At 34.1% G+C, this 27,664-nt stretch overlaps 1 protein-coding gene across 2 annotated transcripts in view; it reads right to left on the bottom strand.

Annotated features, from left to right (window-relative positions):
* LOC142221425 (ADP-ribosylation factor-like protein 3) overlaps window positions 1–27,664 on the bottom strand; it is a 162,024-nt gene that overhangs the window by 125,361 nt on the left and 8,999 nt on the right. For both annotated transcript variants that reach the window (XM_075291145.1, XM_075291146.1), the window contains exons 2-3: window positions 21,408–21,536; window positions 21,210–21,341 (exon numbers count right to left, since the gene is read on the bottom strand). In XM_075291145.1, coding sequence (XP_075147260.1) covers window positions 21,210–21,341; window positions 21,408–21,536 — 261 coding nt within the window. The remainder of the gene's footprint in view (window positions 1–21,209; window positions 21,342–21,407; window positions 21,537–27,664) is intronic.

Here is a 27,664-nt window from a genome sequence, read left to right as displayed (position 1 = left end):
ATCCCTTAAATTAATATTTTTAGTTCACATGTAGTTAAATTTATAGACATTTTCACCATAAATGGATAGATAAAATTTCATGAAGTTTTTGTTAATTTTAAGTTAAACGTTTCATCATTCTTAAAGTGATGCATATTACGAGTATTGTTTTTAGAGTAATTTGTGGACAGATGCGATGGACTAATGCAAAGTACAGAGATCTTTCACGGCAAAGTGGAATGTGATTAAACTAAAGATGGCGTGACTTGAATTTTGATTGAGAGTGAGAGCAATGCAGTAATGATATATTATATCATTATATTATTGGATATTGCCGAAAAATTATTATGTTTGGTTTATGTGAACATATTGTGTGTTTGGTTGCATTTTGAGCCCAAAAATATTATATGCTTGGAAGATTTTTCTCCCAAAGAAGATTGTGCTCAAAAAAAATTAATTCTGCCTAATTGCGAAAGATATGAGGGAATACTGTTGAAATACTACTTTGCTTTTAAATACTTTATGTAAAAATGTAACATGAAAACATAGAGTGCATAGTTTTTTCTAATTTGTATATCGATACACATTTTTCTTCAATAAAATTATTCTGTTTGAAATACTAACACCAATAGGTTATGTGCCCATAAAAACGCGATTTAAAAACGAAAAAAGGAAATTTGTGTACTGTTTAACGAAACATACAAGGATATTAAAGAAAACAAAAATGCAAAACGGTCAAGTGGAGAAATTTGAAAAGCTGATTGGGTCAGATAATTGGCTCACTTGGAGTTTTGCAATGGAGACGCAATTGAAACTCGAAGGATTATGGAAGTTTGTAAGCAGCGATGAAGGCGACGAAAAACAGCAAGAAATGACCAGATGTAAAATTATTCTTGCGCTGGATAAATCTTTATATGTGTATGTCCGAGAATGTGTAAAGGCTAAGGATGTCTGGAAAGTTTTAACAGATTTGTTTCAAGATTCTGGTTTGGATCGAAAGGTGGGACTGTTGCAAAAGCTTTGCTCAATTCAATTAGAAGAATGTAGCTCTGTAGAGGACTATGTATCTCAAATTGTATCAACGGCACAAAAATTAGGTTCCATTGGTTTCGTGGTGGACGATGAATGGCTGGGTTGTTTGCTACTTAAAGGTTTGCCCAGCACATATAGGCCTATGATAATGTCTCTAGGAAGTTGTGGAAATAAAATAACCGCAGATGCCATAAAAATGAAGTTGCTTCAAGATGTTAGAATGGAAACGTTAGCAGATAATAACGCGTTGGTAAGCAAGAACGGTTTCAATAAAAAGAAGCAGCAGTCTTAAAATTCTGAAAAGAGATGCTTTAATTGCAATGGAGTGGGTCATTATAAGGCTGATTGTCCGAAAATGAAAATCGGGTTATATTTGACAAAAATGGTGCCAAAATTTTTGATGCAAACGGTAAGTTTATTGTTAATGCTATATCAGAAGATGGAATGTACAAGCTAGCAGCCCCTGTACACGAAGTATTTCTGGTAAAAGATGAGAATTTATGTGAGAAGTGGCATAAACGTTTTGCTCACATTAATTATGAAAGCCTAAAGCTATTGTCAGATGGCCTGGTTTCTGGGATAGAGAAGAATATGCATTTTTTCAAGAAAAAGCTTTGCGAAGGGTGTGTCGAAGGCAAACATTTTAAAACAAGTTTTCCTAAGGAAGGACACAGAGCAAAAGAGATTCTGGGAATAGTTCATACGGATGTTTGCGGTCCCATGGAAGTAAAATCTCTTGGAGGAAATTTATATTTTATAATATTCGTCGATGACTTCACTCGAAAAACGTTTGTTTATTTCCTTGAAAATAAGTCTGAAGTATTTGAAAAATTTTTAGAATTTGTGCAGATGGTGCAAAATCAGACAAATGCAAAAATTAAAATTTTACGGAGTGACAATGGATCTGAATACATCAATAAAAATATGAAGTATTTTCTAAAGAAAAATGGCATCATTCATGAGAAATCTGTTGCTTACAATCCTCAACAAAATGGCTTGGCAGAACGCGCAAATAGGACAATAGTCGAAAAAGCAAGATCAATGTTAAAAGATGCAAAACTTCCAAATACGTTTTGGGCAGAAGCTGTTCAGACGGCAGTATATTTGATGAATAGATCACCCCACAAAACTTTGAAATGTACCCCACAAGAACTATGGAGTAAAAAAAAGCCAAACGTAAGTAATTTAAGAATATTTGGCTGTTTAGCAATGTCACTTGTGCCAAAACAAAAACGTCAAAAATGGGACTCGAAATCAGAGAGAGGAATTTTTGTCGGATACGGTATTAATACAAAAGGTTACCGCATATATATAATTGAGACAAGAAAAATTATAACAAGTAGAGATGTTCATTTTGATGAGAACATAAAAGGGGCGTCATTTCTTCGAGACAATTACGAAAAATATTACTTTTTCAACACAGATGTGAATCAAATTAATGCAGAGACATCATCGGATGACTCATTATCATTTAACTCAATAAATAACAATGAAGTGGGGGAATTATCCGATGATTTAGTTGAAGCTGCCATCCAGGACAATGTCGCTGTACCGAAAGGAAACGAAAACACATCCGAAAATGTGGGCGGAAATGCCATTCGAAAGAGCAAAAGATTGGCCGAAAACCCCAAAATAAATTGGTCTGGATGTATAGCACAATTCACTGAACCCAACACGATTGAAGAAGCTTTATCTTGTGAGGATAAAGAAAAGTGGGAAAGTGCAATTCGAAGTGAACTATCATCTTTAGAAGAAAATCAAACATGGGAAGCTGTTCAAAAACCTAATAACTGCAACATAACAAAAACTAAGTGGATTTTCAATAAGAAAATCGAGCCAGATGATTCAATACGCTATAAAGCAAGATTGGTCGCCAAAGGCTATACGCAAAAGAAAGGTATAGACTATGAGGAAACATATTCGCCCGTTGTAAGGTATACATCTATACGATTCTTAATGGCTCTAGCTGCTAGATATTATCTAAATATCGAACAACTAGATGCAGTGACAGCATTTTTACAAGGAGAACTGAAGGAAGATGTATATATAAAACCACCAGAAAATGTCATTGTACCCGAAAATTATATACTAAAACTGAAGAAAGCGTTGTATGGGTTAAAACAGGCAAGTCATGTTTGGAACAATAAGTTAAATGAAGCACTTCAAAAATTTGGTATGCTACGGTCTGTTCAAGATCCATGTATTTATTATCGTGCGAATGGAAATAAATTAACATACATGGCTTTGTACGTAGATGACATGTTACTCTTCAGCAACGATAAACAATTTTGTGACGAATTAAAATTGAACTTAATGAATAACTTTAAAATGAAATTTCTTGGTGAAGCGAAACGTTGTTTAGGCATGCGAATAAACAAGAATAAGGATTCAATATGTCTGGACCAAGAAGAATACATTTTGCACATGCTAAATGTCTACAATATGGAAAATTGTAATCCTGTATCAACCCCATTTGATATAAATCAAAGGCTATCAAAAACAAATGAAGAAGACGAAACTGAAAAAAATGTCCCATACCAACAAGCCATTGGGAGCTTACTTTTCGCTGCACAATGTACTCGTCCTGATATAAGTCAGGCTGTAAATTGTTTAAGTAAATTTAACAACAATCCTTCAAAAATTCACTGGAATGCTGTGAAACGTATTTTTCGTTATTTGCAAGGAACTTAAACGACTTGGAAGATCGAAGGTCAGTAACTGGATATATAAATATAATTCAAGATGGGGCAATATCTTGGGCAAGCAAGAGACAACAAACTATAGCGTTATCAACAACGGAGGCTGAATACATGGCGTTAACAAGTGCTACACAAGAAGTCATATGGATACGAACATTACAGAAGGAACTACACCCCGATTTCAATAATCTAAATCCCACAACTATTTTTTGTGACAACAGAAGTGCAGTTCATCTAGCATCCAATGAAGCTTATCACCCAAGAACAAAGCACATTGATATACGACATCATTTCATCCGGGAAAAGAGAAAATCGAATGACGTTATATTTTGTCCAATTCCATCAGATGATCAGGTTGCAGTTTTTTTAACAAAACCTCTTTCCAAGGAGAAACTTAATAAATTTTGCAAATGTTTGGGATTATACTAAATACGTTTCAAGTGGGGGTGTTGAAATACTACTTTGCTTTTAAATACTTTATGTAAAAATGTAACATGAAAACATAGAGTGCATAGTTTTTTCTAATTTGTATATCGATACACATTTTTCTTCAATAAAATTATTCTGTTTGAAATACTAACACCAATAAATACCCTCATATCTTTCTCACTTCCACGAGATTTTTAAGTTCTTAGCACCTTTTTCTGTAACACAAACAATGTTGAAGAAATTAAGCAATTTTATAAATTTGTTAAATTTTACCTTTCGCCTGGAGGGAGAATCGAACCCAGGACCATACAGTTTGTAAGCCAACTACAACACTATCCACTGAGCTACGTAGCTGCTACTATAGTCACCAGTAGACAATTATCGTTATAAGTTACATATATATAGCATAGTTTGCAGCGCCCACGATCCCATGTAAACATAACATTATTTAACAGAAGCATACATTTGTTGGCCACGTGGAGCATTGATTAGCATGTCTGCCTTGCATGCAAAGGGTCGTGGGTTCAATCCCTGCTCCGGCCGTACACCAATTTTTTTAAAATTTATTTTTACATATATTCCAAAAATATAAACGAAATGGACTGAGCTTTTGGATAAAATATTATTTTTTTATTGCAAAAATAACAATTTTGTACCAAAGAATGCTTGTATAAAAGTTTGACATTTTCGAAGAACTTCAAAAACTCTAACAAAAGAAGAACATAAATAATTTTACAATATACACATACATTTATTTAGGCGTGAACCATTTTTTACCAATATTTAACACCATTTTAAATGCATTTAAAATTTATCGTATTATAAATATGAATTTTTATTAACAAATAATTTTGTACTTAATTTCATTTCATTTAAACTTTTTCAATTGTTTCTTTGAATCATTCCACACCAAGTTATAATACAATTGGACAGCTTTTAGAGATTCGAGTTCATTCAGCTTTTAGAGATTCGAGTTTTGCCGCTAAAATGAAAAAAATTAGCGGCAAAACTCGAACTTAATGTCCGCTATTTTTTTTTTAAAAGTGTCCGTCAACTCCACTTGGACTACTTAATAATAAAGAGGAACTAAACTTAGTTTATAAAAATTTCTTAATTTTTCACTATTTCCCCCTTTTTTCATTTTACTGTCCCAACTGTATTTTTCATTTTTTATGAACATCCCTTTTGTAATTTCTATATATTTTCCACTGTTATTTCCTTTGTCTGAGTATTTTGACTTACTCGTCGTAAGTTCTAAAAAAAACATTGGCCCATAATGTTAAAATGATAGACAAAACCAGCGTTGCCAATTTAGTTATTTTCCCGGTAGATTTAGCTTTTTTGTAAATCATTTAGCGGGAAAAAATGAATTTAGCTTTTAACTTTTTTCATGATAATTTTTGGCTTTTTTATTTTCGACATGTTTCTATTGAAATATAGATGAAACGGCATTTTCTTTCTAAGCCTTGTTGCCAGAATAAGGTTTTCCACATATTTCAAAGCTCAATTGAAACATTACATTTAGAATATTAGCATTTTTATGTTATTATAATATTCTAAATTTATTATGATAGTACTAAATGAAAATAGTAGATGTGAATTGCTTTGTACGCTGAAAAAATATTGTCGTGAGGCCAAAGAGTTCATGTCCTTAAAATACGAATGCGAATTTTGGTTATAATAGCATTTGTGAATTTCTCTTATATAATCTCTTTTCCTTGTCCAAAAGCCGAAAAAGTAGTTTTGTCTTTATAGTTAAGTGATTCAACTTAAAAATGGGTATCTTTACATGAAAGAAGGCTAGGGTCAATTCTAAAAAATTCTTAAAATTAAAGAAAAAGTCTTTAAATTTGTGGAGTTTTTGTATCTTGACCACAAACCAAAAAACGTTCAAAAATAGAAGATGTTTTTCAACACTTTATTATAAAAACGTATACATAGAATAATTTCTACTTGAAGTCGAGTCTGAATTTGAATTTTAAATTGTCGTTAGCGCGTTTTAAAGCTCTTTGATAGCTCATGAAGAAAAAGCTGAAAAAAACGAATAAATTCCAATTCGGAATCAATACACGCAAAGAAAAAAAACGTTTGGAAAACGTGTACCGAAAACGTTTTTCTTTTGTTAAAGTTTTTTGAATTGCTTCGAAAATTTTAAACTTTTATCACCAAAAAAATTCGTTTGTTACAAAGTTTTTATTTTTTCAATAAAAAAAGTTATTTTTGAAACAACAACAGAGTCCATTTCGTTTATATCAAACACTGTTCTTTTCTGACTTTTGGTCTTTAATAAAACACATTTTACAGTTCAAAATTTAATATAGTACAATGTAATGTTGAACATTTTTTTCGGAATCTTCCGAACATATGTAGAATGTATGTAAAAAAAAAAAAAAAAAAAAACGTTGGTCGAAGCAGGGATCGAACCCACGACCCTTGGCATGAGAGTCAGACGTAGCAACCACTGCTCCACGGTGCCAAACTAAATGTTTGTTTCTGTTAAATAAACTTTGTTTATTCGGTTCGTGGGCGCCGCAAGCTATGCTATATAAATATAACTTATATGGATATTTATCTATTGATGACCATAACAGGTACATAGCTCAGTGGTTAGTGTGTTGGCTTACAAAGTGCATGGTCCGCGGTTCGATTCTCCGTCCAGGCGAAAGGTAAAAAAATTTTAAAAATTTATAAAATCGTATAATTTCTTCTACATTGTTTGTATTACAGAAAAAGGTGCTAAGAACTAAAAATCTTCGTGGAAGTGAGAAAGATGTGAGGGAAAATGCAATTAGCCAGAAAAAAATTTTTTTGAGTTAGTCTTTATGAAATTGTTTTTACATCCTGGAAAAGAATAAACGTTTATCACAAAAAGTATATACTTTTCTTCCAAATACACTTCCTTACAGCGAAAAGCAAATGAGAAACGAACTTTGTTTGTCTAAAATTTCGTTTGGGAGGAAAGAATTATTTTTTTGCGTGTACCAAAATCATTAGTGTCAAAATCTTTGGAACCGGACATGCTTTTTTTCAGTGTATGTAAGAAAAAATTGGGGCATTAGAGGGTTAATGGAATAGATTTACTTTTACGAAAATTGGACAACAATAGGTTTGTTTAGGTAATTTTCCCATAAAAGTTATTCATTATAAACTTGAAAAATAGTAAGAATGGGTTCTATTCTTCAGGGCCCAGTGGACGGGTAACGACTGAAGTTATAAATTTGGGCAGCGACCAAGAGTCAGGCCCAATTAGTCGACCTGCAGACGGGTCGACTGGCGGTGACACTTTGGCAAGTCGAACCTTTTCTAAGGTGACGACATCAAAAGGAGGCAATCCCTCTCGAAAGAGATTCAAGGAACGAAGAAATGCTTTGTTTATCCTAAAGAAATTAGGATCAGTCGACCCAAGCACGTTGTCGGCTAAGCAAAGCGATTCCTTAAAATGGGCTCAAGGAATTCTTGAAGCTGGAAAAAGGGAACGATCACCGGATGAGCTGCCATCCTCTAAGCGGGATCAAAGATCGTTTGCCTCAGTTGCAAAAGACAGCCTTGTGATGGCTATTATTAATAAAGGAGCATTGGACGGTATGATTCCAAGGCAAAAATGGGGGGAAATTGAGAACGCGATGTCTGGTGTCTACTCAGAGGTGCGAAAAAGTTTCCCGGACCAAGTCCTCGACGGCAAGATGCTGGATGGTATCAAGGACGATATAAGTTAATAGCTTTTGCGGACCAGAGGTCTATGGATTGCTTTAAAGCTGCATTGATGCTAATTGGTGAAGTTTGGGAAGGAGCCGCTTTGGAGTTAGTCGATAAAAAAAGACATACCGCCTAAACCTAGAGCACATGCATGGATACCGGCAAACCCTCCTGATCCTGAGTCAATACTAGAGAGACTAAAAGAATGTAACCCAGATCTTCCAACCGCCGATTGGAAGGTTGGTCGTTTGGATGAGGTGGATGGACCAAGACGACATGCGGTGTTTATATTAAACATGGTGTCGCTGCCACATCTAGCCCAGACCCAAGGACGTGTAAGTTATGGCTTTCATGATATCCATATGACTTGGCTTTCATGATATCCAGACTATGGCGAAAATCATATGCGGGAAGTTTCTACAGGCTCAAACCTCACCAAAGCTGAACCGCGGATTGTTGCGAGAGTCACCGAGATCTGTGAAGAGGAAGCCCTTGATGACTCAATTGAAGCGGCTGATGTGACGGTGGTTGAAAATTTGGATGGTTCTACGGTTCCTCCAGATAAATCTTCACCATTGTAAGGCCGCTTGTGCTGCCTTAAAAGTTCTCCTGATGAAAGGAGACATAGATATAGTTCTTATTCAAGAACCATACATATATAAGAACAAGATCTGTGAATTAAGCACTCCGGGTTTCAAACTTTTGCATAATACCGGTAACGATATAAATCGAGCATGTATAATTGCTAAAAACGAACTAAACTTGTTTCTGCTTCCTTCATTGAGCAATGCAGATACTGTCGTAGCCAGTCTAGAGATATCCAAATGCAAATATTGGGTATCTTCGGTCTACATGGGACATGATAGGGAGATGCCACCCTGTGCCGTTAAGACCTTAGTTGAGGAGTCACTAAAAACAAAGACAAAACTCATTATGGGATGCGATGCAAATGCACATCATAGTATTTGGGGAAGTAGTGATACTAATGCAAGGGGAGAGTCGCTAATAGAGTTTATTTTGCGTACTAACCTGGTAGTTTGGAATAAGGGAAATGCACCAACCTTCGTCTCCAGGAACAGACAAGAGGTTTTGGACGTCACGTTGACCTCTCCGGAACTGAATGATAAGATATCTGAGTGGCAAGTTTTGAGGGAACATAGCTTCTCAGATCATCGCTACATCAGTTTCAGATTGGCTGTTCGTACTTCAAAGACCATATTTCCGCCAAATGTTAGGAAAGCTGATTGGAATAGGTATAGGGAATCGTTCAATTTGATGATACCGGAAATGGCAGAGACTAATATGAGCACTGTGCAAGATATCGAACACGCAGTGGAGCGGATTACTAAGGCCTTCAACATGTCACTGAAAGCTGCTTGCCCTAGAGGAAAGCCAAGGGGAAAAAATCGGCCGCCATTGTGGACTACGGAGTTAAGTAATATGAGGAAATCCTGCAGGAAGCTCTTTAACAAAGCAAAGTCCACAAGAGCTCCGGAGGATTGGGACACTTACAAGATGAATCTGAGAGCATATAAACGAGAACTGAGAAGGTCTCAACAAAACACTTCGGATGATTACTGTAGCAGTATTGAGAATACGTCAGAATCTTCCATACTACGGAAGGTACTAGCATCCAATAACACCGCTCCAGGTTTCATTAAAACATCGGAGTGTTTTAATGACACTCCAACACGTTGGAGGTACTTTTGGACACACACTTCCCTGGAAATCAGACGGTTGAACCATGTCCTGGCGGTGTAACAGAGGCTCAGCGGTCATTTCCTATCGAGGAAATTGTGTCGGAATCTAGAATAAAATGGGCTTTAAATAGCTTTGGACCATTCAAATCCCCCGGACCTGATGGAATTACTCCGGCGGAATTACAAGCAGTGGCTGAAAGAATTATCCCCTGGTTGACGGTGATATATAAACGATGTGTAAACTTAGCATATATTCCAGAAAAGTGGAGGGAAACAAAAGTCGTCTTCATACCTAAAGCAGGAAAAGCCTCCCACTCGAGTGCGAAGGATTTCCGACCAATCAGCTTATCCTCATTCCTACTTAAGACCCTGGAGAGGATGATAGAAATGTATCTTAGAACTAGCGTGAATTCCAGTTTGCTCTCGAAACGACAGCATGCATACTCGAAGGGCAGGTCTACTGAGACCGCATTGCATGAACTAGTCAGCTTTATTGAAAGCTCACTATCTGTCAAAGAATACACAATCGTGGCGTTTCTAGACATCGGAGGGGCGTTCAATAATGTCCATCCGAGCCCGCTATTAAATGGACTGACAACTCTGTTAGACGAACTTCTAATAAAGAGACGTATTTCAGCCACACTAGGTCAAGCAAACATACAAAGGTATGTGAACAGAGGCACTCCCCAAGGAGGAGTTCTATCACCTCTTCTTTGGAATGTTGCTATAAACAACCTTCTGGCTTCCCTAGAAAAAGAAAGGATAAAAGTGGTGGCATACGCAGATGATGTGGCGCTAACAGTCAGGGAAAATTCCCATCCACAATCAGAGATATTATACAGAGAGCTCTCCGGATGACTGAGAAATGGGCGAAAGATAATGGTCTTGGTGTAAATCCAGCAAAGACAGAACTAGTCATGTACTTCAAAGATCGCAAAACTCCCATGGTTAGGCCATTTCCTTAGGGGGTACTGAAATTCCCTTTGGTGAGTGTGCAAAATACCTTGGCTTTAGTTTGGACAGGAAGCTGAATTTTAGGCTTAATATTGAAGAGAGGGCGAGAAAAGCCACGGTAGCTTTGTACTCGTGCAAAAAGGCAATAGGGAAAAAGTGGGGACTAAAACCAAAAATTGTGCATTGGCTATACACGGCAGTAGTTAGACCTATAATGCTATATGGTGTTGTAGTCTGGTGGCCGGCACTTCAGAAACCGACTTGTTTAGATAAAGTTCAGCGTATGTCGAGCTTATGTATCTCAGTAAGACAGGAACAGACTCCCTTAATGCCATGCTACATCTATTGCCTTTAAAAATTTTGGGCAAACAGTAAGCTGCAACAACGACTGTGCGGTTGCGCGAGCTATCGCTGTGGTCGGAAAAAATTTACGGTCATAGTTCGGTCCTCAAAGTAATGCCAGATGTGCCTAACGTAGTGGATTACACCCTGGCAAAACCACTTTTCGACAAAAAGTTTGGAACTCTAATTCCTAACAGTGAGGTGTGGTGTACACAGACCCCGGGGAATAAAAGTTATATAGATTTCTATACTGATGGCTCCAAATTGAATGGACAAGTGGGGTTCGGAGTATATTCTAAAGATGTGGAAATTCGAATAGCGAAAAGATTACATAATCACAGTAGTGTTTTTCAGGCTGAAATATTGGCAATAAGAAAGGTGGTGAATTGGCTGAGAAGTAATGTTCCAACAAATATTGGCATTAATATATAGTCAGACAGTCAACCTGCAATAAAATCCTTGGACTCTATGTTCCTTAACTCGAAAACGGTCATAGACTGCCGCAAATCTCTCCACGAGATGGCTGAGCAGTACAATATTCACCTAATATGGGTGCCTGGCCATAGGAACACACCGGGGAACTGCGAAGCAGATGTGTTAGCAAGGCTAGGAACTACTTTAGATATTCCAGGGGAACTGGAATCTGTTGGTATGCCTCTGGCCACCTGCAAACTCTTGCTGCGTGAGAAGGCTGTTATGATGATATTCGATGGGAAAATTGCAAGGGTTGTAACGACACCAAGCAAATATGGCCCCATTTAAACTTAAACCGCGCACTAGATATGCTAGTGTTCTCAAGGCGTCAGATAGCACTCCTGATATCTGCTATAACGGGTCGCTGCCTGATAGGCGAATTTGCAAAAACTATAGGTGCGAAGTATAATGACTATTGTATAAGCTGTCATGATGTGGAGGAAAAGGAATCAATTAAACACCTTTTGTGTGAGTGTCCTGCTTTTTGTGTAAGGCGTAAGCGAATTTTAGGAGCATATAGCTTTAGATTACTGGCTGACCTGGAAAACGTTAACTTAAGCAGTTTGTTAATGTTTTTGGAGCAATCTGGTTGGTTCCACAAAAGTAAATAATAGAGAAGGTTCAGTGGTTAAGACTAGAAGTGCCCATATGTAATAGATACTTTTAGTTAAATGTGGTATCACAATGGACTGAATAATCTAAGTGAGCCTGAAATTTAATCGGGCTGCCACTTTAACCTAACCTAAGGACTACCAGTAAAACTTTGTGATAGTCAAAATGTATCGAGTACGCAAACAGAGCTAATATGATTTAAATATTGTTATAGTCTCACAGAAGTAGAATTAAAATGAATACAATTAAAATAATATGCATTTTAAGTGAAATAAAGCCTTTGCTAAATTTCAATCAAAAATGTAACTTTTGATACAAACAAATTTGCTTTTTTTCTAGCTATTTTTTAGAATTTTTTAGCTTTTTTTGGTAAATGTAGCGGTTTTCGGTGAAACAATTCTGGAAACGCTGAACAAAACACATGTCCCCAAATACATAAAATGCTATTCTAAAAGCAAAACCACATGTTTTTTTCTCAAAAGTCTATTCTCTTGGTTCCGAATGTCTATTCTCTTTACTCAGAATACTCATTTTAATATTAAAATTAAATATTATTTAGACGTAAGCATATCAAATTTTTGGCGAACATGCCAATCGCAGAGCCAAAACAAATGAACTCATAAAACAGTTTTCCGAAACATCATACCATCAGTTTCACAGAAACTGCTCTCTTTTGATTCTCCGGTTTCCATCTCTATTTCTTTCTCTATACTCTCTCTCTCTCTCTCTCTGTCGTTCTCTGAATAAAATATCACAACATATATATGTTTACTCGAAATTTGTAAATTTATATATGTTTACATTCAAACAAATTATTTTTATGAAACATTCATGTCCCAAACAAAATATATTCTAACATATTAACACATGTGTCCCAAACATTTAATACTAGTTTAGGAATATTACATTTTTGCACTTAAATGTATTGTGTTTAAAAATTCTGCCCGAAACACATTTTGTTTATATCGGGACATGTTGATGAGTATACTTTTCATACTAATTTATTTACAAAAATATTCTTCCTTATATACTCTTACAAACTAAACTGCCTGTGCATTAGACCAACTGATCGTCGCACACAGCTATCTCTTATCTATTTTGTTACATTAATATCCCACACATATGCGCTCTTATCAGCTAGTACAATGATTTTATGGCGATCCTAAGTAAACAAATGCGTCTCTAATCTCTATCTAATGATAGGGACCAATTCTAAGATATTTCTATTGTCGGCGTTATCGCAATCATGTTCAAAAGATATTTATTTTGAACAGGACATATGAAAAACATATTTTTCTAACAGTTCAAGCAGTGGTGCCAACTGTTTTGGGCTGAAAATCTTCAATTTATAAAATATTTTTCGTCAATTCGTCACAAAAATTCATCAATAAATCGTCACACAAAGGTGAAAACAAAGATTTAAAAACAAAATAAATAAAATAAAAGTTTTATTGAAACAAAAATATGAGAAAAAACTTCATTTTATTTACATGAATAATACCTTTTAAATCTCTAATTTAGTCATCTAGTTTCCAGTTTATTTAGACGTTGATTCATTTTTAAGATACAACTAGAAACAATTTTTATGATGGTGACTACATTCTTAAGCACTAGATGTTCCCATAATTACTCGTTAATATATAATTGTTATTATTACTATTTGTAGGCATAACTTATCGGTAATGAGTAAAATGAATTGAACTAAACTGACTTCATAACAATCTGAATTATTTAGCTTTAACTAAATAGTTTTAAATAGGAATTCCGAATTTTAGTTTTATTGACTGACTATATTGACTGCTTTGAAATTTCTTTCGGCTCTACGAAAAAAATTACAAGATTTTTATGTATGAAATACGGACAACCTACACAGTGATGGGTATATCATGAATAAGCTACAGTAAAAAACAGTGCTAGTGGGTTCACTGCTTTTTTAGTGTAGCTTAAAAATGTTGGTTAATTTTAGAAAATTTGAACTAAACAGTATTACAAACACTGACATCACGCCGATATAACAAAAATAAATATTTTTCGACAAATTCAAGCAAATTTATTAGACATAATTATTATTATTTTTATTTTTTTTTCACTTGTTAAAGAAAATTTTGTAGTTCATTTTTTGGAGTTCAAAATTGCAAGAATGTCTTTAGTGCCACACGAAGTTCAAGATGGGCACACTATTGGTAAAATTTACAAATTTTAAGAAATTCTGAACTATTTTGTGGGAGACACGAATTTAGTTAATCACAATGCTTCATTTGTGTATAATTTTGTCCTCTGTTTTCGTTAATTTAACTAGCATAGGCAAAAAATTATTAAATTCGTGGAAACTTTTTTAATACGTAACTATTCCATGAATTAAAATAGAATTAAATCGACTTTAATGAAATATAGGGTTCTGTTTTTTTTGAGTGTAGTAATTTGCAATTATATTCGGCCGCTGATGTTTCAAAACACATGAATTACGACATAATTTCGGGTGCAAGAAGAGCAAATGAACTTTTTTATGGTCCGGAATAAATTTACGAACATAAAAAATTTGGGGAAAAAAGATATTGTGATATACGAATGCAGATGAAATTTGGAAAATCTGTAGGAGCTAAATATTACGTTGAACACAGACACCATTGATTTATAAGTGATGTCTAAAACTTGAGATTTGAGGAATACGTAAGCTAAAAAAAGAAAATTGCAGCAATTTTTCGCTTGCAACTACAAAATTTCACTCAGTTGCGTATCGCTCCTTTGAAGTGTTTTATAAGCGCGATTTTTTTCTTGGGAACTACTATATTACTCACGGTTTCGTAGCTTCTCCATGCATGCAGCGATACATAGCTCAATAAATCATAAATTTACTTTTGTCAAATTGCATAAAAATGCACGGAGGAAAAAGTGTGTTTTTATATGTTTGGATACAAAAATAATATGTTTGGGACAAAAATTTTTAACACAGTATGTGTGGGTACAAGAATATTGTGTTTGGGAAGTAGTATATTATATTTGCAATCGATATGTTAATATGTTTCCATGAATAAATTTTTTAATACAAACAATGTTTGCACAGAAGCATATAATTCTTACAACGAACGTTCAAGCACGATATTTTTGGGAAAGTTACACTAAAAATAGAAATAATTTAGGCAACCAAAGTTCGTTTCTCATTTGCTTTTCGCCGTAAGGAAGTTTATTTGGAAGAAAAGTATATATTTGTGTTGTTGTTGGTTCAAAAATATTTTTTTTATTGAAAAACTAAAAATTTTGTAACAAACGATTTTTTTTTTGGTAATAAAAGTTTAAACTTTTCGAAGCAATTCAAAAAACTCTAACAAAAGAAAAACGTTTTCCGCACATGTTTTCCAAACGTTGTTTTCTTTGCGTGCAGTTTTTTAACCAACTCGAATTAGAAATTATTATTTCCAATTTAGGTGTTGTGGTTGTCACCAATACTTTTTGTTTAATTGTTTAATTTACACAGAAAACCATTATTTTTCATTTCGAAGATAATACACTACAATATGCATTATTTCCATATTTTTATTATTAACGTCGTCTTTGCATCTAACCTGGAAATTACGTACAAAATCTAGAAGTGATTGGAAAAATAATATGTGTGAATATAAACAAATATAAATTTACAAATTTCGAGTAAACATATATATGTTGTCATATTTTATGCAGAGAGAGAGAGAGAGAGTATGGAGAAAGAAATAGAGATGGAAACCGAGGGGGTTGACGAAAGATATTAACATAACACATCGGAAAACCGTTTTATGAGTCGATTTGGTTTTGCTATGGGCTTGGCATGTTTATAAGACTTCGCCAAAAATTTGATATGCTCAAGTCAAAATATTATTTAATTTGAATATTAAAATGAGTATTCGGAGAGAATATTCATTCGGAACCAAGAGAAATGACATTTGGAAAAAGAGCATGTGTTTTGTTTATCATTTTCGCATTATGGGCACAATTTTCTTCTTGGTTCGTCAAAACAAATCGGAACGTAAGACGCGTAAGTCAAAATATTCAAACAAAGGAAAAGAAAGAAACCAAAACAGTGGAAAATAAAAAAATTATAAAGGGGTCTTCATAAAAAGTACGAAACGAAAGGGCACTGTACTATTTTTAGGGTTGGGACAGTAAAATGAAACAAGTATAAAGGGTGATACGGTCAAAATTTGGTCAATATAAACTTGACGTATTTCTTTCAATTTTGCATTTAATAAACCTGAACACCCCTCATTTTGAAGGTGTGCATGTGTAGAATGTTGCTCCTATTTTGATGTTGGAATTCACTCTTCAGTTGTCAAAATGCCGTCCAAGCAAGAAGAGCAGCGTATCAAAATTTTGCTCGCGCATCGCGAAAATCCGAGCTACTCGCATGCAAAGCTGGCAAAATCGATAAAAGTTGCCAAATCAACCGTTACAAATGTAACTAAAGTGTTTGATGAACGTTTGTCGACAGCCAGGAAGTCTGGATCGGGGGGAAATCGAAAACCGGAAGCCGCCGAGACGACAAAGAGAGTTGCCTGTAGTTTCAAGCGAAACCCTAATCTCTCTCTCCGAGATGCCGCAAATAAGCTAAGTGTATCGTATACAACCGTGCATCGAGCCAAAAAACGAGCCGGACTATCGACTTACAAGAAGGTAGTGAATCCAAATCGCGATGATAAACAAAATACGACGGCCAAAGCGCGATCCCGGAGGCTGTACACGACGATGCTGACGAAGTTTCACTGCGTGGTAATGGACGACGAAACCTACGTCAAAGCCGACTACAAGCAGCTTCCGGGACAGGAGTTTTATACGGCAAAAGGAAGGGGAAAGGTAGCAGATATTTTCAAGCACATAAAACTGTCAAAGTTCGCAAAGAAATATCTGGTTTGGCAAGCCATCTGTACCTGTGGCTTGAAAAGCTGCATTTTCATAGCTTCCGGGACTGTCAACCAAGAAATTTACGTGAAAGAGTGTTTGAATAAACATCTGCTTCCTTTCCTGAAGAAACACGGTTGTTCCGTACCGTTTTGACCGGATTTGGCATCTTGCCATTACGGTAAAAAGCCCATTTAGTGGTACGCCGCCAACAACGTGCAGGTGGTTCCCAAGGACAAGAACCCTCCCAACACGCCAGAGCTCCGCCCAATTGAGAAATACTGGGCTATTGTCAAGCGGAACCTAAAGAAGACCAAAAAAACTGCTAAGGACGAGCAGCAGTTCAAGGCAAACTGCCTTTCTGCGGCGAAGAAGGTGGACAAGGTGGCTGTACAAAATCTGATGGCAGGTGTCAAGCGTGAGGCCCGGCAATTCGGATTTGGAAAAGCGAAAGCCTAACTGAATATTTTTCCTGAATTTTATACTAATTGAACTTGAAAAAGAAATTTAATTTGCACAGAAAAAAATTTCACGAAAATTTGTCCAGTTAAAATCTTAATTGAGTTTTAAAAAATATTCAATTAACAATTTAATTGATTTAACAAATTTTTTAATTGAAATAAAAATCAATCACACAAATTAATAGTATCAATTAAATATTTAATTGGATCAATTAATTTTTTAATCGACTGTCAATAAATTTTTTAATTGATACTATCATTTCTGTGATTGAAGACATTTCAATTAAAAAATTAATTGGATCAAATAATTTCGTGATTGAATCAGAAAAAACTTTTTTTGTGTGTGATTTTTTAAATAAACGATTTCGCCGATTTACACGCGTTTTCCCTTGACCAAATTTTGACCGTATCCCCCTTTATAAAATGTTTATTTTTTCAATAAAAAAAAATTCTTTTTGAAACCACAACACAGTCCATTTCGTTTATATCAAACACTGTTCTTTTCTGACTTTAGGTCTTTAATAAGACACATTTTACAGTTCAAAATTTAATATACTACAATGTAATGTTCAACATTTTTTCGGAATCTTCCGAACATATCTGGAATATATGTAAAAAAAAAACAAAAAAACTTTGGTCGAAGCAGGGATCGAACCCACGACCCTTGGCATGCAAGTCAGGGGCCAAATCACCGCATTCGTCATCGAGTTCTGTTTCGTATCGAGAAACATTTCGATCGCTGTAAAATTTTGGATCACTGCATTCGATCGTAATTTATTTTGCCTACTACTTTTTTTTTACATTGCTGTAAACATATGGTAATAAGAAATTGGAAGCAAAAAATGATTTCAAAATAACTTTTTGTTATCAAAATATGTATATGTGTAAAAATTATTATGAATCCATCTGTTTTTGTTTTCCTCGTCTTCGGATTCAGAGGATGAGTACAAAGTGGCATTAATAAGGAAAAATATTCGAGACAAAATCAGTCGTTTAGCATTGCCTGTAAGTGATTCTATTTTGAAGTGAGTGCTTTTAACTATTGATTTAAAAGACGCTTTTGTCTGTCAAAAGAAGCTTTTAAAAATGTTCTTGGAAAAATGAGTTTTTTTGAAGCGGCTACTGAGCATTCCTTTCTTTGTTCCGTTACCCTAAATGCAAGTAATATTATATTTTCTTAAATGTATTTTGCCAAAATATATAAAAAATACTTCCATTTTCACCAACTACTTGTTTCTTTTTGTTCACATTTTTTCTGCTCAAAAATCATATACTTCGTTTTCGATAGCATGCTACCTATCGTGTTCAACTTCGAGTAGAAACAATTCGATAACGACTGCGGTGATCCGCGAAAACTACATTACGAAGACGAAGTACTCGATTTCGACTGCGGTGATTTGGCCCCAGACGTAGCAACCACTGCTCCACGGTGCCAAACTAAATGTTTTTTTTTTTCTTCTTTTCTTCTTTTTTTCTGTTAAATAAACTTTGTTTATTCGGTTCGTGGGCGCCGCAAGCTATGCTATATAAATATAACTTATATGGATATTTATCTATTGATTACCATAACAGGTACATAGCTACACTGTTAGAAAAATATGTTTTTCATATGTTCCGAGTTAAACAAAATGTGTTTCGGGCTCGATTTTAAACCACAATATATTTAAGTGCAAACATGTAATGTTCCTAAACTAACACTAAATGTTTGGGACATCTATGTTAATATGTTAGAATATATTATGTTTGGGGTATGAATGTTTCATAAAAATCATATGTGTGAATACAAACATATATAAATTTACAAATTTCGACTAAACATACATATGTTGTGATATTTTATTCAAAGTGACAGAGAGAGTATAGAGAAACAAATAGAGATGGAAACCGGGAGAGTTGACGAAAGATATCAATATAACACAGCAAAAGAGTCAAAAGAGAACAATTTCTGTGAAACCGCTTGTATGTTGTTTCGGAAAACTGTTTTATGATAAGGCCAAACATTTGATATGTTTAAGTCTAAATATTATTTAATTTGAATAAAGAGAATATACATTCTGCACCAAGAGAATAGACATTTGAAAAACAAACAGCTTATGTTTTCGCCTTGAGAGCAGCATTTTATGTATGTGTGGACATGTGTTTTGTTTATCATTTTGGCATTATGGGCACAATTTTTTTCTTGGTTCGTAAAAATAAAATAAATATACTCTTTTTAGAGTATAGTACCCTTTAGTGACAGTAAAATGAAATAAGGAGGAAATAGTGAAAAATTACACAGTAAAATGTAAAAAAAACAAACTTTAGTTCTTCTTTATTAAAAAGTAGTCCACTAGGAGTTGACGGACACCATCAAATATAAAAGCGGGTATTAAGTTCGAGTTTTACAGCTAAAACAATTTAAAAAGTTTATTTTCTTTAAAATGAATTATTAAAGAAAAATAAAAGGAATTTTAGAGCGATGGTGTTAAATGCTAGTAAAAAACTGTTCACTCCTAAATAAATTTATGTTTATATTATAAAATTATGTATGTATGTTTATACTCGACTCCACGTTCTTCTTTTGTTAGTTTTTGAATTCCTTCCTTTAAAGTTTTGTACAAAAACAGTTTTTTATTACAAGATTGTTATTTTTGCAATAAAAAATAATATTTTATCCAAAAATCAGTCAATTTCGTTTATATCAAGCACTGTTACTGACTATAAATCTTTAATAACGCATATTTCGAAGTTTCATTTAAAAAAAAATAATATAGTATAAATATAAATGTGTAAATTAAAAAAAAAAAAACAAAAAAACAAAAAAAATGTTCGGTCGGAGCAGGGATTGAACCCACGACCCTTTGCATGCAAGGCAGACATGCTAACCACTGCTCCACGTGGCAAACTAATGTATGTTTCTGTTAAATAATGTTATGTTTGCATGGGCTCGTGGGCGCTGCAAACTATGCTATATAAATGTAACTTAAAACGATAATTATCTACTGGTGACTATAACAGCTACGTAGCCCAGTGGATAGTGTGTTGGCTTACAAACTGTATGGTCCTCGGTTCGATTCTCCGTGCAGGCGAAAGGTAAAATTTAAAAAAATTATAAAAGTGAATAATTTCTTCAACATTATTTGTATTACAGAAAAAGGTGCCAATAACTAAAAAATTTCGTGGAAGTGAAAATTACGAGTATGTTAGGGAATGAGCACAATCGTGTTTGGGAAAAATTCTTCCAAGCATATAATATTTTTGGCTCAAAATGCTTCCAAACATATAATATGTTCACATAAAACAAACATATTAATGTTTCGGCAGTATGCAATAATATGTGTGCTTCCTGCAAAATATGTTTGGAACATATGTTAAAGAAGCGATTTTTTTTGAGGGTGTAAGTGGTTAGTGTGTTGGCTTACAAAGTGCATGGTCCGCGGTTTGATTCTCCGTCCAAGCGAAAGGTAAAAAAATTTTAAAAATTTATAAAATCGTATAATTTCTTCTACATTGTTGGTATTACAGGAAAAGGTGTTAAGAACTAAAAAACCTCGTGGATGTGAGAAAGATGTGAGGGAAAATGCAATTAGCCAGAAAAAAAATTTTTTTGAGTTAGTCTTTATGAAATTGTTTTTACATCCTGGAAAAAAATAAGCGTTTATCACAAAAACTATATACTTTTCTTCCAAATACACTTCCTTTCAACGAAAAGCAAATGAGAAACGAACTTTGTTTGTCTAAAATTTCGTTTGGGAGGAAAGAATTATTTTTTTGCGTGTACAAATTAAAGTCAACATATTTATTACTACTATTTGGCGAAAACGATTTAAAAAACAAATTAAAATGTTTTACGATTGCAATTTACCAATCGAAAAAAAATCGATATATAAAACTCGATATCGACTCCCGTGATCCGAAAAACTTAGATTTCGATCAAAAATACTCGATATGGAATGCAGCGATTAGCCCCCAGTATACTTTACCAAAACATCCGTATTTGCAAAGTAGTTCTTCCAGTACGGGCGAATTTTCCACTGACCACCAATATCCCACACATTTAATTTGAAACCATCTGCAGCAACAGACTTGATATTGAAACCGGCTGTTGGAGTTACCTAAGAAGTAAATAATAGAAATGTAGAGCATTTTGACTGAGCTTATCTATTTAGGGTGTTATTTACCGTAGTGATTTCTTCATTGGCCAATTGCTTCAATATTGTGGTCTTACCAGCATTATCTAATCCAAGCAGTAAAATTCTTGCTTCTTTCTCCGGGTTAGGTCTTAATTTTCGAAGCAACGATAAGAGACCCTGGAAATATATTACAAACCATAGTGAAATGTAAATTACATAGATCTTTAAAAAATATTTGTTGGCTAGAAAACGAATAGTTACGTTTGTGTAAATCTATTCTAGTGGACAATTGTTTCTAAATTGCTACGCATTAAAATGGTATCCTAATATTATTTATAAGTAGCGAACATGTTATTTGCTATCCCAAATCTTCTGTATTCTGCAGCAATACCGGATTTGGCCAGTATTTTATATGGCCCCAGGTTAGGTTAGGCCTAACCTAACCCCATATATAACGCCCGATATGCACATATATGACGCTAGAAGCAAGATTTTTTCTCTGATTTGCTTCAAATTTTGCACAAGAAGTATATTTGATAGTATCGTCAAGTGTGCCAAGTTTGATTTAAATTGGTTCAGATTTAGGTATAGCCCCCATATAAACGTATATTTGCAGAAATGCAATATTTTACACGAGTTAGTGACGTTTAGTGCAAGTTTTTGACGCATTTGGCTAAGCACGGGTATAAATATAATACATCGTTGGAAAGGTATCTGAGAGAGCTTTATTTCTATGCAATAGATCTTTTGGGCATTAAAAATATGAATTGAAACCTTAATAACTTTTGAACTAATTGTGATATCATTATGATTTTTGCAGGGAAAATTGTTTTAAGACATATTGCTAAAGACACCAATCCAAAAATTGGTATCAAAAATCCCCAAATGGGGACATACGAGGGCGGTTCGGAAACTTCTTAGCCTATCAATGAAAGAGAATAGTTAGTTTTTCAAAAATATTTTTATTTTTCAATATAATCTCCTGAAACTTCAATACACTTAGTCCAACGCTTTTCCAGCAATTCTATCCCTTGATTAAAAAAGTTTTCCTCAGGGCCTTCAAAATAGTGGTTTACAACTGTAATTGCATCTTCATTTGAGGTAAAACGCTTGCCAGGAAGGATTTTTTTAAGATTTGGGAACAAGTAAAAGTCACTGGGAGCTAAATCAGGAGAATTAGGTGGGTGGTCAAGCAACTCGTACTTTAATTCGTTGATTTTAGCCATTGTTAGGTTAGGTTAGGTTATGTGGCAGCCCGATGTATCAGGCTCACTCCATTGTGATACCACATTGGTGAACTTCTCTCTTATCACTGAGTGCTGCCCGATTCCATGTTAAGCTCAATGATAAGGGACCTCCTTTTTATAGCCGAGTCCGAACGGCGTTCCACATTGCAGTGAAACCACTTAGAGAAGCTTTGAAACCCTCAGAAATGTCACCAGCATTACTGAGGTGGGATAATCCACCGCTGAAAAACTTTTTGGTGTTCGGTCGTAGCAGGAATCGAACCCACGACCTTGTGTATGCAAGGCGGGCATGCTAACCATTGCACCACGGTAGCCATTGTTAAAACACTCTTGTGTGCTGGTGCGTTGTCTTGATGAAAAAATTTTTTTTTGTAAGCCAGGACGTTTTTCTCGAATTTGTACATTTAATTGATCCAAAAAGTTGTAATGTACTCTGAATTTATTGTTTTATCCTTTTGCAGATACACGCAAAAAAAATAATTCTTTCCTCCCAAACGAAATTTTAGACAAACAAGGTTCGCTTTTAATTTGCTTTTCGCTGTAAGAAAGTTTGTTTGGAAGAAAAGTATATACTGTTTGTGATAAACGTTTACTCTTTTCCAGGATGTAAAAACAATTTCATAAAGACTAACTCAAAATACAATCTTTTCTGGCTAATTGCATTTTTCCTCACATCTTTCTCACTTGCACGAGGTTTTTTAGTTCTTATCGCCTTTTTGTGTAATACAAACAATGTAGAAGAAATTATTCGATTTTATAAATTTTTAAAATTTTACCTTTCGCCTGGACGGAGAATCGAACCGCGGTCCATGCAATTTGTAAACCAGCACACTATCCACTGAGCTACGTAGCTGTTATTGGCATCAATAGCTAACTATCCATATAAGTTATATTAATATAGCATAGCTTGCGGCGCCCCACGAGCCCATTAAACAAACTTTATTTAACAGAAACAAACATTTAGTTGGGCACCGTGGAGCAGTGGTTGCTACTTCCGCCTTGCATGCCAAGGGTCGTGGGTTCGAGCCCTGCTTCGATCGAACTCCAAAAAGTTTTTTTTTTTTGTTTTTTTTACATAACATATGTTCCAGATATGTTCGAAAGATTCCGAAAAGATGTTCAACATCCCAGCAAAAAATTTTAAGAAATCTAGAAGCAGTAAAAAATTTCCTTAAATACTGTATGCGCTAATATTAAGCGCATACTTTTTTGCTTACAAAAGAAGGAAGAAAAATCGTCGATATTTAATTCATGCTGATTCGGAAACAAGAAAGTAAAGGACATACGATTTAATGCATACTATGTCGTTTACAAAACAGCACAAAAGTATGTTAGTTTCCAACTCGTTGTAAAACTTTGCCGAATTTAAAGCACTTTGGTATGCGAGATCTCATTTAGTGCGTCCTATCTGGTATACTTTGATGCACTAAAGTATGCAAGCTTTAACTTAGTTTTTAAACTGTGCAGAATATGAAGCAAGTTAGTAAGCGAGTTGGCAAGCGAGTTGGATGATTAATGCATCCATCCTCGTATACAAAAATGCTCTAAAGTATGTAAGTTTTAATCTCTTTTTCATACGATCGCTCACGATGAAAACCGAAATCTTGTATGCGTCGTAGAAAAAATTGAGTGTGGTCATCAGTTTGTGGTTGAAAGTTGTGCCAAGTGGACGTGTTCTCGCGTGTCCGTTTTTTTGTTAGAGTTATTTGTGTTGAGCTCTGAGAGCATAATGCTTTGGTAAGTAAACCCCACTGTTTTTGTTTTTTTACTTATTTTATTTGTAATACGGTTTGTAGTACCGTTCGAAATGCCAAAAATAAAAAAGACTATTTAGCAAACGACATTTGGATAGGTTGATTCGAAAAGAAGTAAATAAAATAAATTTGCTTAAGCCTATTAAGCTGAATGTTTTTTTTTCAGGAGCTGCAGGGACCGAATTCGGAAGCAAGACAGAGTTCAACAAACATTTTAGTAAGTGTATCCGATTAGATAAAAATCTGCACTACAAAACCCAATCTGTGAAGAGAAGTAGCAACAGCAAAGCGGAAGAGCCGTAATTTTTTTATTTCTATCATATTTTTATTTTTCTATTCTATTTAGTATTTCTATCATATAAGTATTATATTTCTCAAGACTGAATATATTTTTTAAGTTCCTTATCTTAAAAGCCCTTGTATAACACCAAGTATTATAATTACTTAAAATTAACGAATTAAATGTTAATAAAACAACAACAAATGAAAAAGAAAACAATAAATGGATGATATTTTCCCTCAATATTAAACAAATAAGTAGTCATTATTTCATCGTAGGCTCTCAAATTGTTCTAGCAAAAACACATGCACTTAGCATAACGCAGAAAATGCCGTACACGCAAAGAAAAAAAAACGTTTGGAAAACGTGTACCGAAAACGTTTTTCTTTTGTCAGAGTTTTTTGAATTGCTTCGAAAAGTATATACTTTTATCACTAAAAAAATTCGTTTGTTACAAAATTTTTATTTTTTCAATAAAAAAAAATATTTTTGAACCAACAACACAGTCCATTTCGTTTATATCAAGCACTCTTCCTTTCTGACTTTAAGTCTTTAATAAGACACATTTTACAGTTCATAGTAAAAATTTAATATAGTAGTATGTAATATTACTGTAAAATGTGTCTTATTAAAGACTTAAAGTCAGAAAGGAAGATTTGGTATAAACGAAATGGACTGTGTTGTTGGTTCAAAAATATTTTTTTTTTATTGAAAAAATAAAAATTTTGTAACAAACGAATTTTCTTGGTGATAAAAGTTTAAAATTTTCGAAGAAATTCAAAAAACAAAAGAAAAACGTTTTCGGTACACGTTTTCCAAACGTTTTTTTTTTTTTCTTTACGTGTAGTCAATTAATAAATTACCTTTGAAGTCCCAAACAGTTATGAAACGACGCTTAAAATCCTTTTTATTTCGCTTAAAACGATCCAAACAAGCTTGAGAAATGTTCATTCTTATGCGTTTTTGATCGACTGTTAACAAATGCGGCACCCATCTTGCAGAAAGCTTTTTCATCTATAGTTCTTCGTGCAAAATTAAAAGGACTCGATCATTTGAGATGCCCATGATATTAGCAATTTCACGCACTTTTATTCGTCGATCATTCAATACCATATCATGCACTTTGGCTACAATTTCTGTTGTTGTTGCTGTTTTTGGACGTCCACTACGTGGTTCATCTTCAATGCTTGTACGACCACGTTTAAATTCAGCAATTCAATTTTTTACTATTGCATATGAAGTAGCACTTTCTCCTAACACATTCACCATATCATTGTGAATTTCTGGTCCCGATAAACTTTTTTTATGTAAATATTTAATGACAGCACGCATTTCTAATTTTTCCATTGTAAAAAAATTGCGGATGCGTCTTTTTTGAACACCTGTTTCTATATGAAGGAGTTGCCAGATCGAAACAAAATTTTGCATGTGTTCATAACAGAGATGGAAGTTTCCAAAACACTTAACTTTTTCTGTTTATACCGCGCTTTTTGTGCTAGGCTAAGAAGTTTCCGAACTGCCCTCGTATATTGAAAATACGTTATTTTTGGTAATTTGCATATTTCTCAACTGTTTAATACTGGTAGGATGTTGAAACCTTTTACAGTTAGTTAGTGGACACATAGGGCTTTTTGGAAAACAGATCGGCTTAGCAACCCAGCAAAAAAAGCGTCGCCAAAAAAGTAATGAAAATGTTCTTTTTGGATCCGGAAGTGGTGCAAAATTGACGCAGAAGTGATGAATTTAACATGGGCTTGTCATAGGACGGAAGTCCTCCATTTCAACAGCCGGTGCACTGAATTTGCATCACTTCTTTAGGTGTGATCCGAATTCAATGTTTTGGATGTAAATTAAAAAATTCTGTGATATTTTGTCAAATAAATAATTTTTATATCATTTTTAATGGATTCTAACGCTTGTCTGAAACGTTTGACATCACACCCAGAAAAAAGTGACCCCTTTTTTAAGTTAAAATGAACTCATTGTGAAGAAAGTTGAACTTCGTATAGCGCCAAAGACATTTTTATTTGTTTGAACGATATGATTTTCGTAGAAATTAGGTAGATTGGATTCCATATATTAGTTAACATTTTCCTATATTTATGTACCACTATACTACAGAATGAAAAATGTTAACTGAATTGAATTCATATATGGAAAGATTTTATTGAACTTTTTTCATTCATTTGGACAAATCTTACATATTTGTGGTAAACCTTTTAATTCAAAATTAGAACTGAAAAACGAAGGTAAGTTTTTAAAAACATTTTTATGTAATTATATAAGCAATTTTTTCTTCAATAAAAGACATGTTTTATTAATATATTAAATATATTTATTTAGAATCAACAGCATAGACTGGCCTTGAAATACTAAAACACATTTGTTTCTTCTTCTAGTACCTTTCACTTTGAATAAGTTGCTGCCTAGCAATTTTGCCCACCTTTTACAATGTCAATACCTACAAATATAAACAAAAAAATCCTAAACCAATTTTTTCACAAAAGGTTAGCGTCACTGAATATTACCTGATAATTGAAGATTCCAAAATGAAGACGAATGAAGGCGTTGCTATTCTGCTGTTGTTTTCTTTTTTTATAAACCAATTTTCAAAAAAAGAACATTTTTCTCTCTAATTTAAAATAACAAATATTTTTTATATATATTATTTGTTTTTTTATTATATTATTTTTTAACAATCTCTCCGTATAACAACGCGATTCCAACTAAAAAAACAACCCACGCGCAAACATATCGGGTACATCGATGAGAGGCATCGATTACAGGTACATAAAAGAAATGTAGGAAAATTTCCTATATTCTAACAAGTTTGTTTCCTTAAGTTTTGAAAGGATTGAATACTTCTTAGCACGAATGAACTAAAATATTTTTCTATGCCAAGTGTTATTCGTATGTATGATAAACTTTCTATAATAAAGGAAGTCAGAATTATCATTTAATAAGAAATTTTACTAAATTTGAGGAAACTTGGTTTTAGTTAGGTTTTTGTTTATTTTTACGAAT

This window comes from Haematobia irritans, chromosome 1 (genome assembly GCF_050003625.1).
Source record: "Haematobia irritans isolate KBUSLIRL chromosome 1, ASM5000362v1, whole genome shotgun sequence".
Lineage (NCBI taxonomy): Eukaryota > Metazoa > Arthropoda > Insecta > Diptera > Muscidae > Haematobia > Haematobia irritans.
Note: the sequence above shows the minus strand (reverse complement) of the source record. Positions and strands in the feature narration are given on the sequence as shown.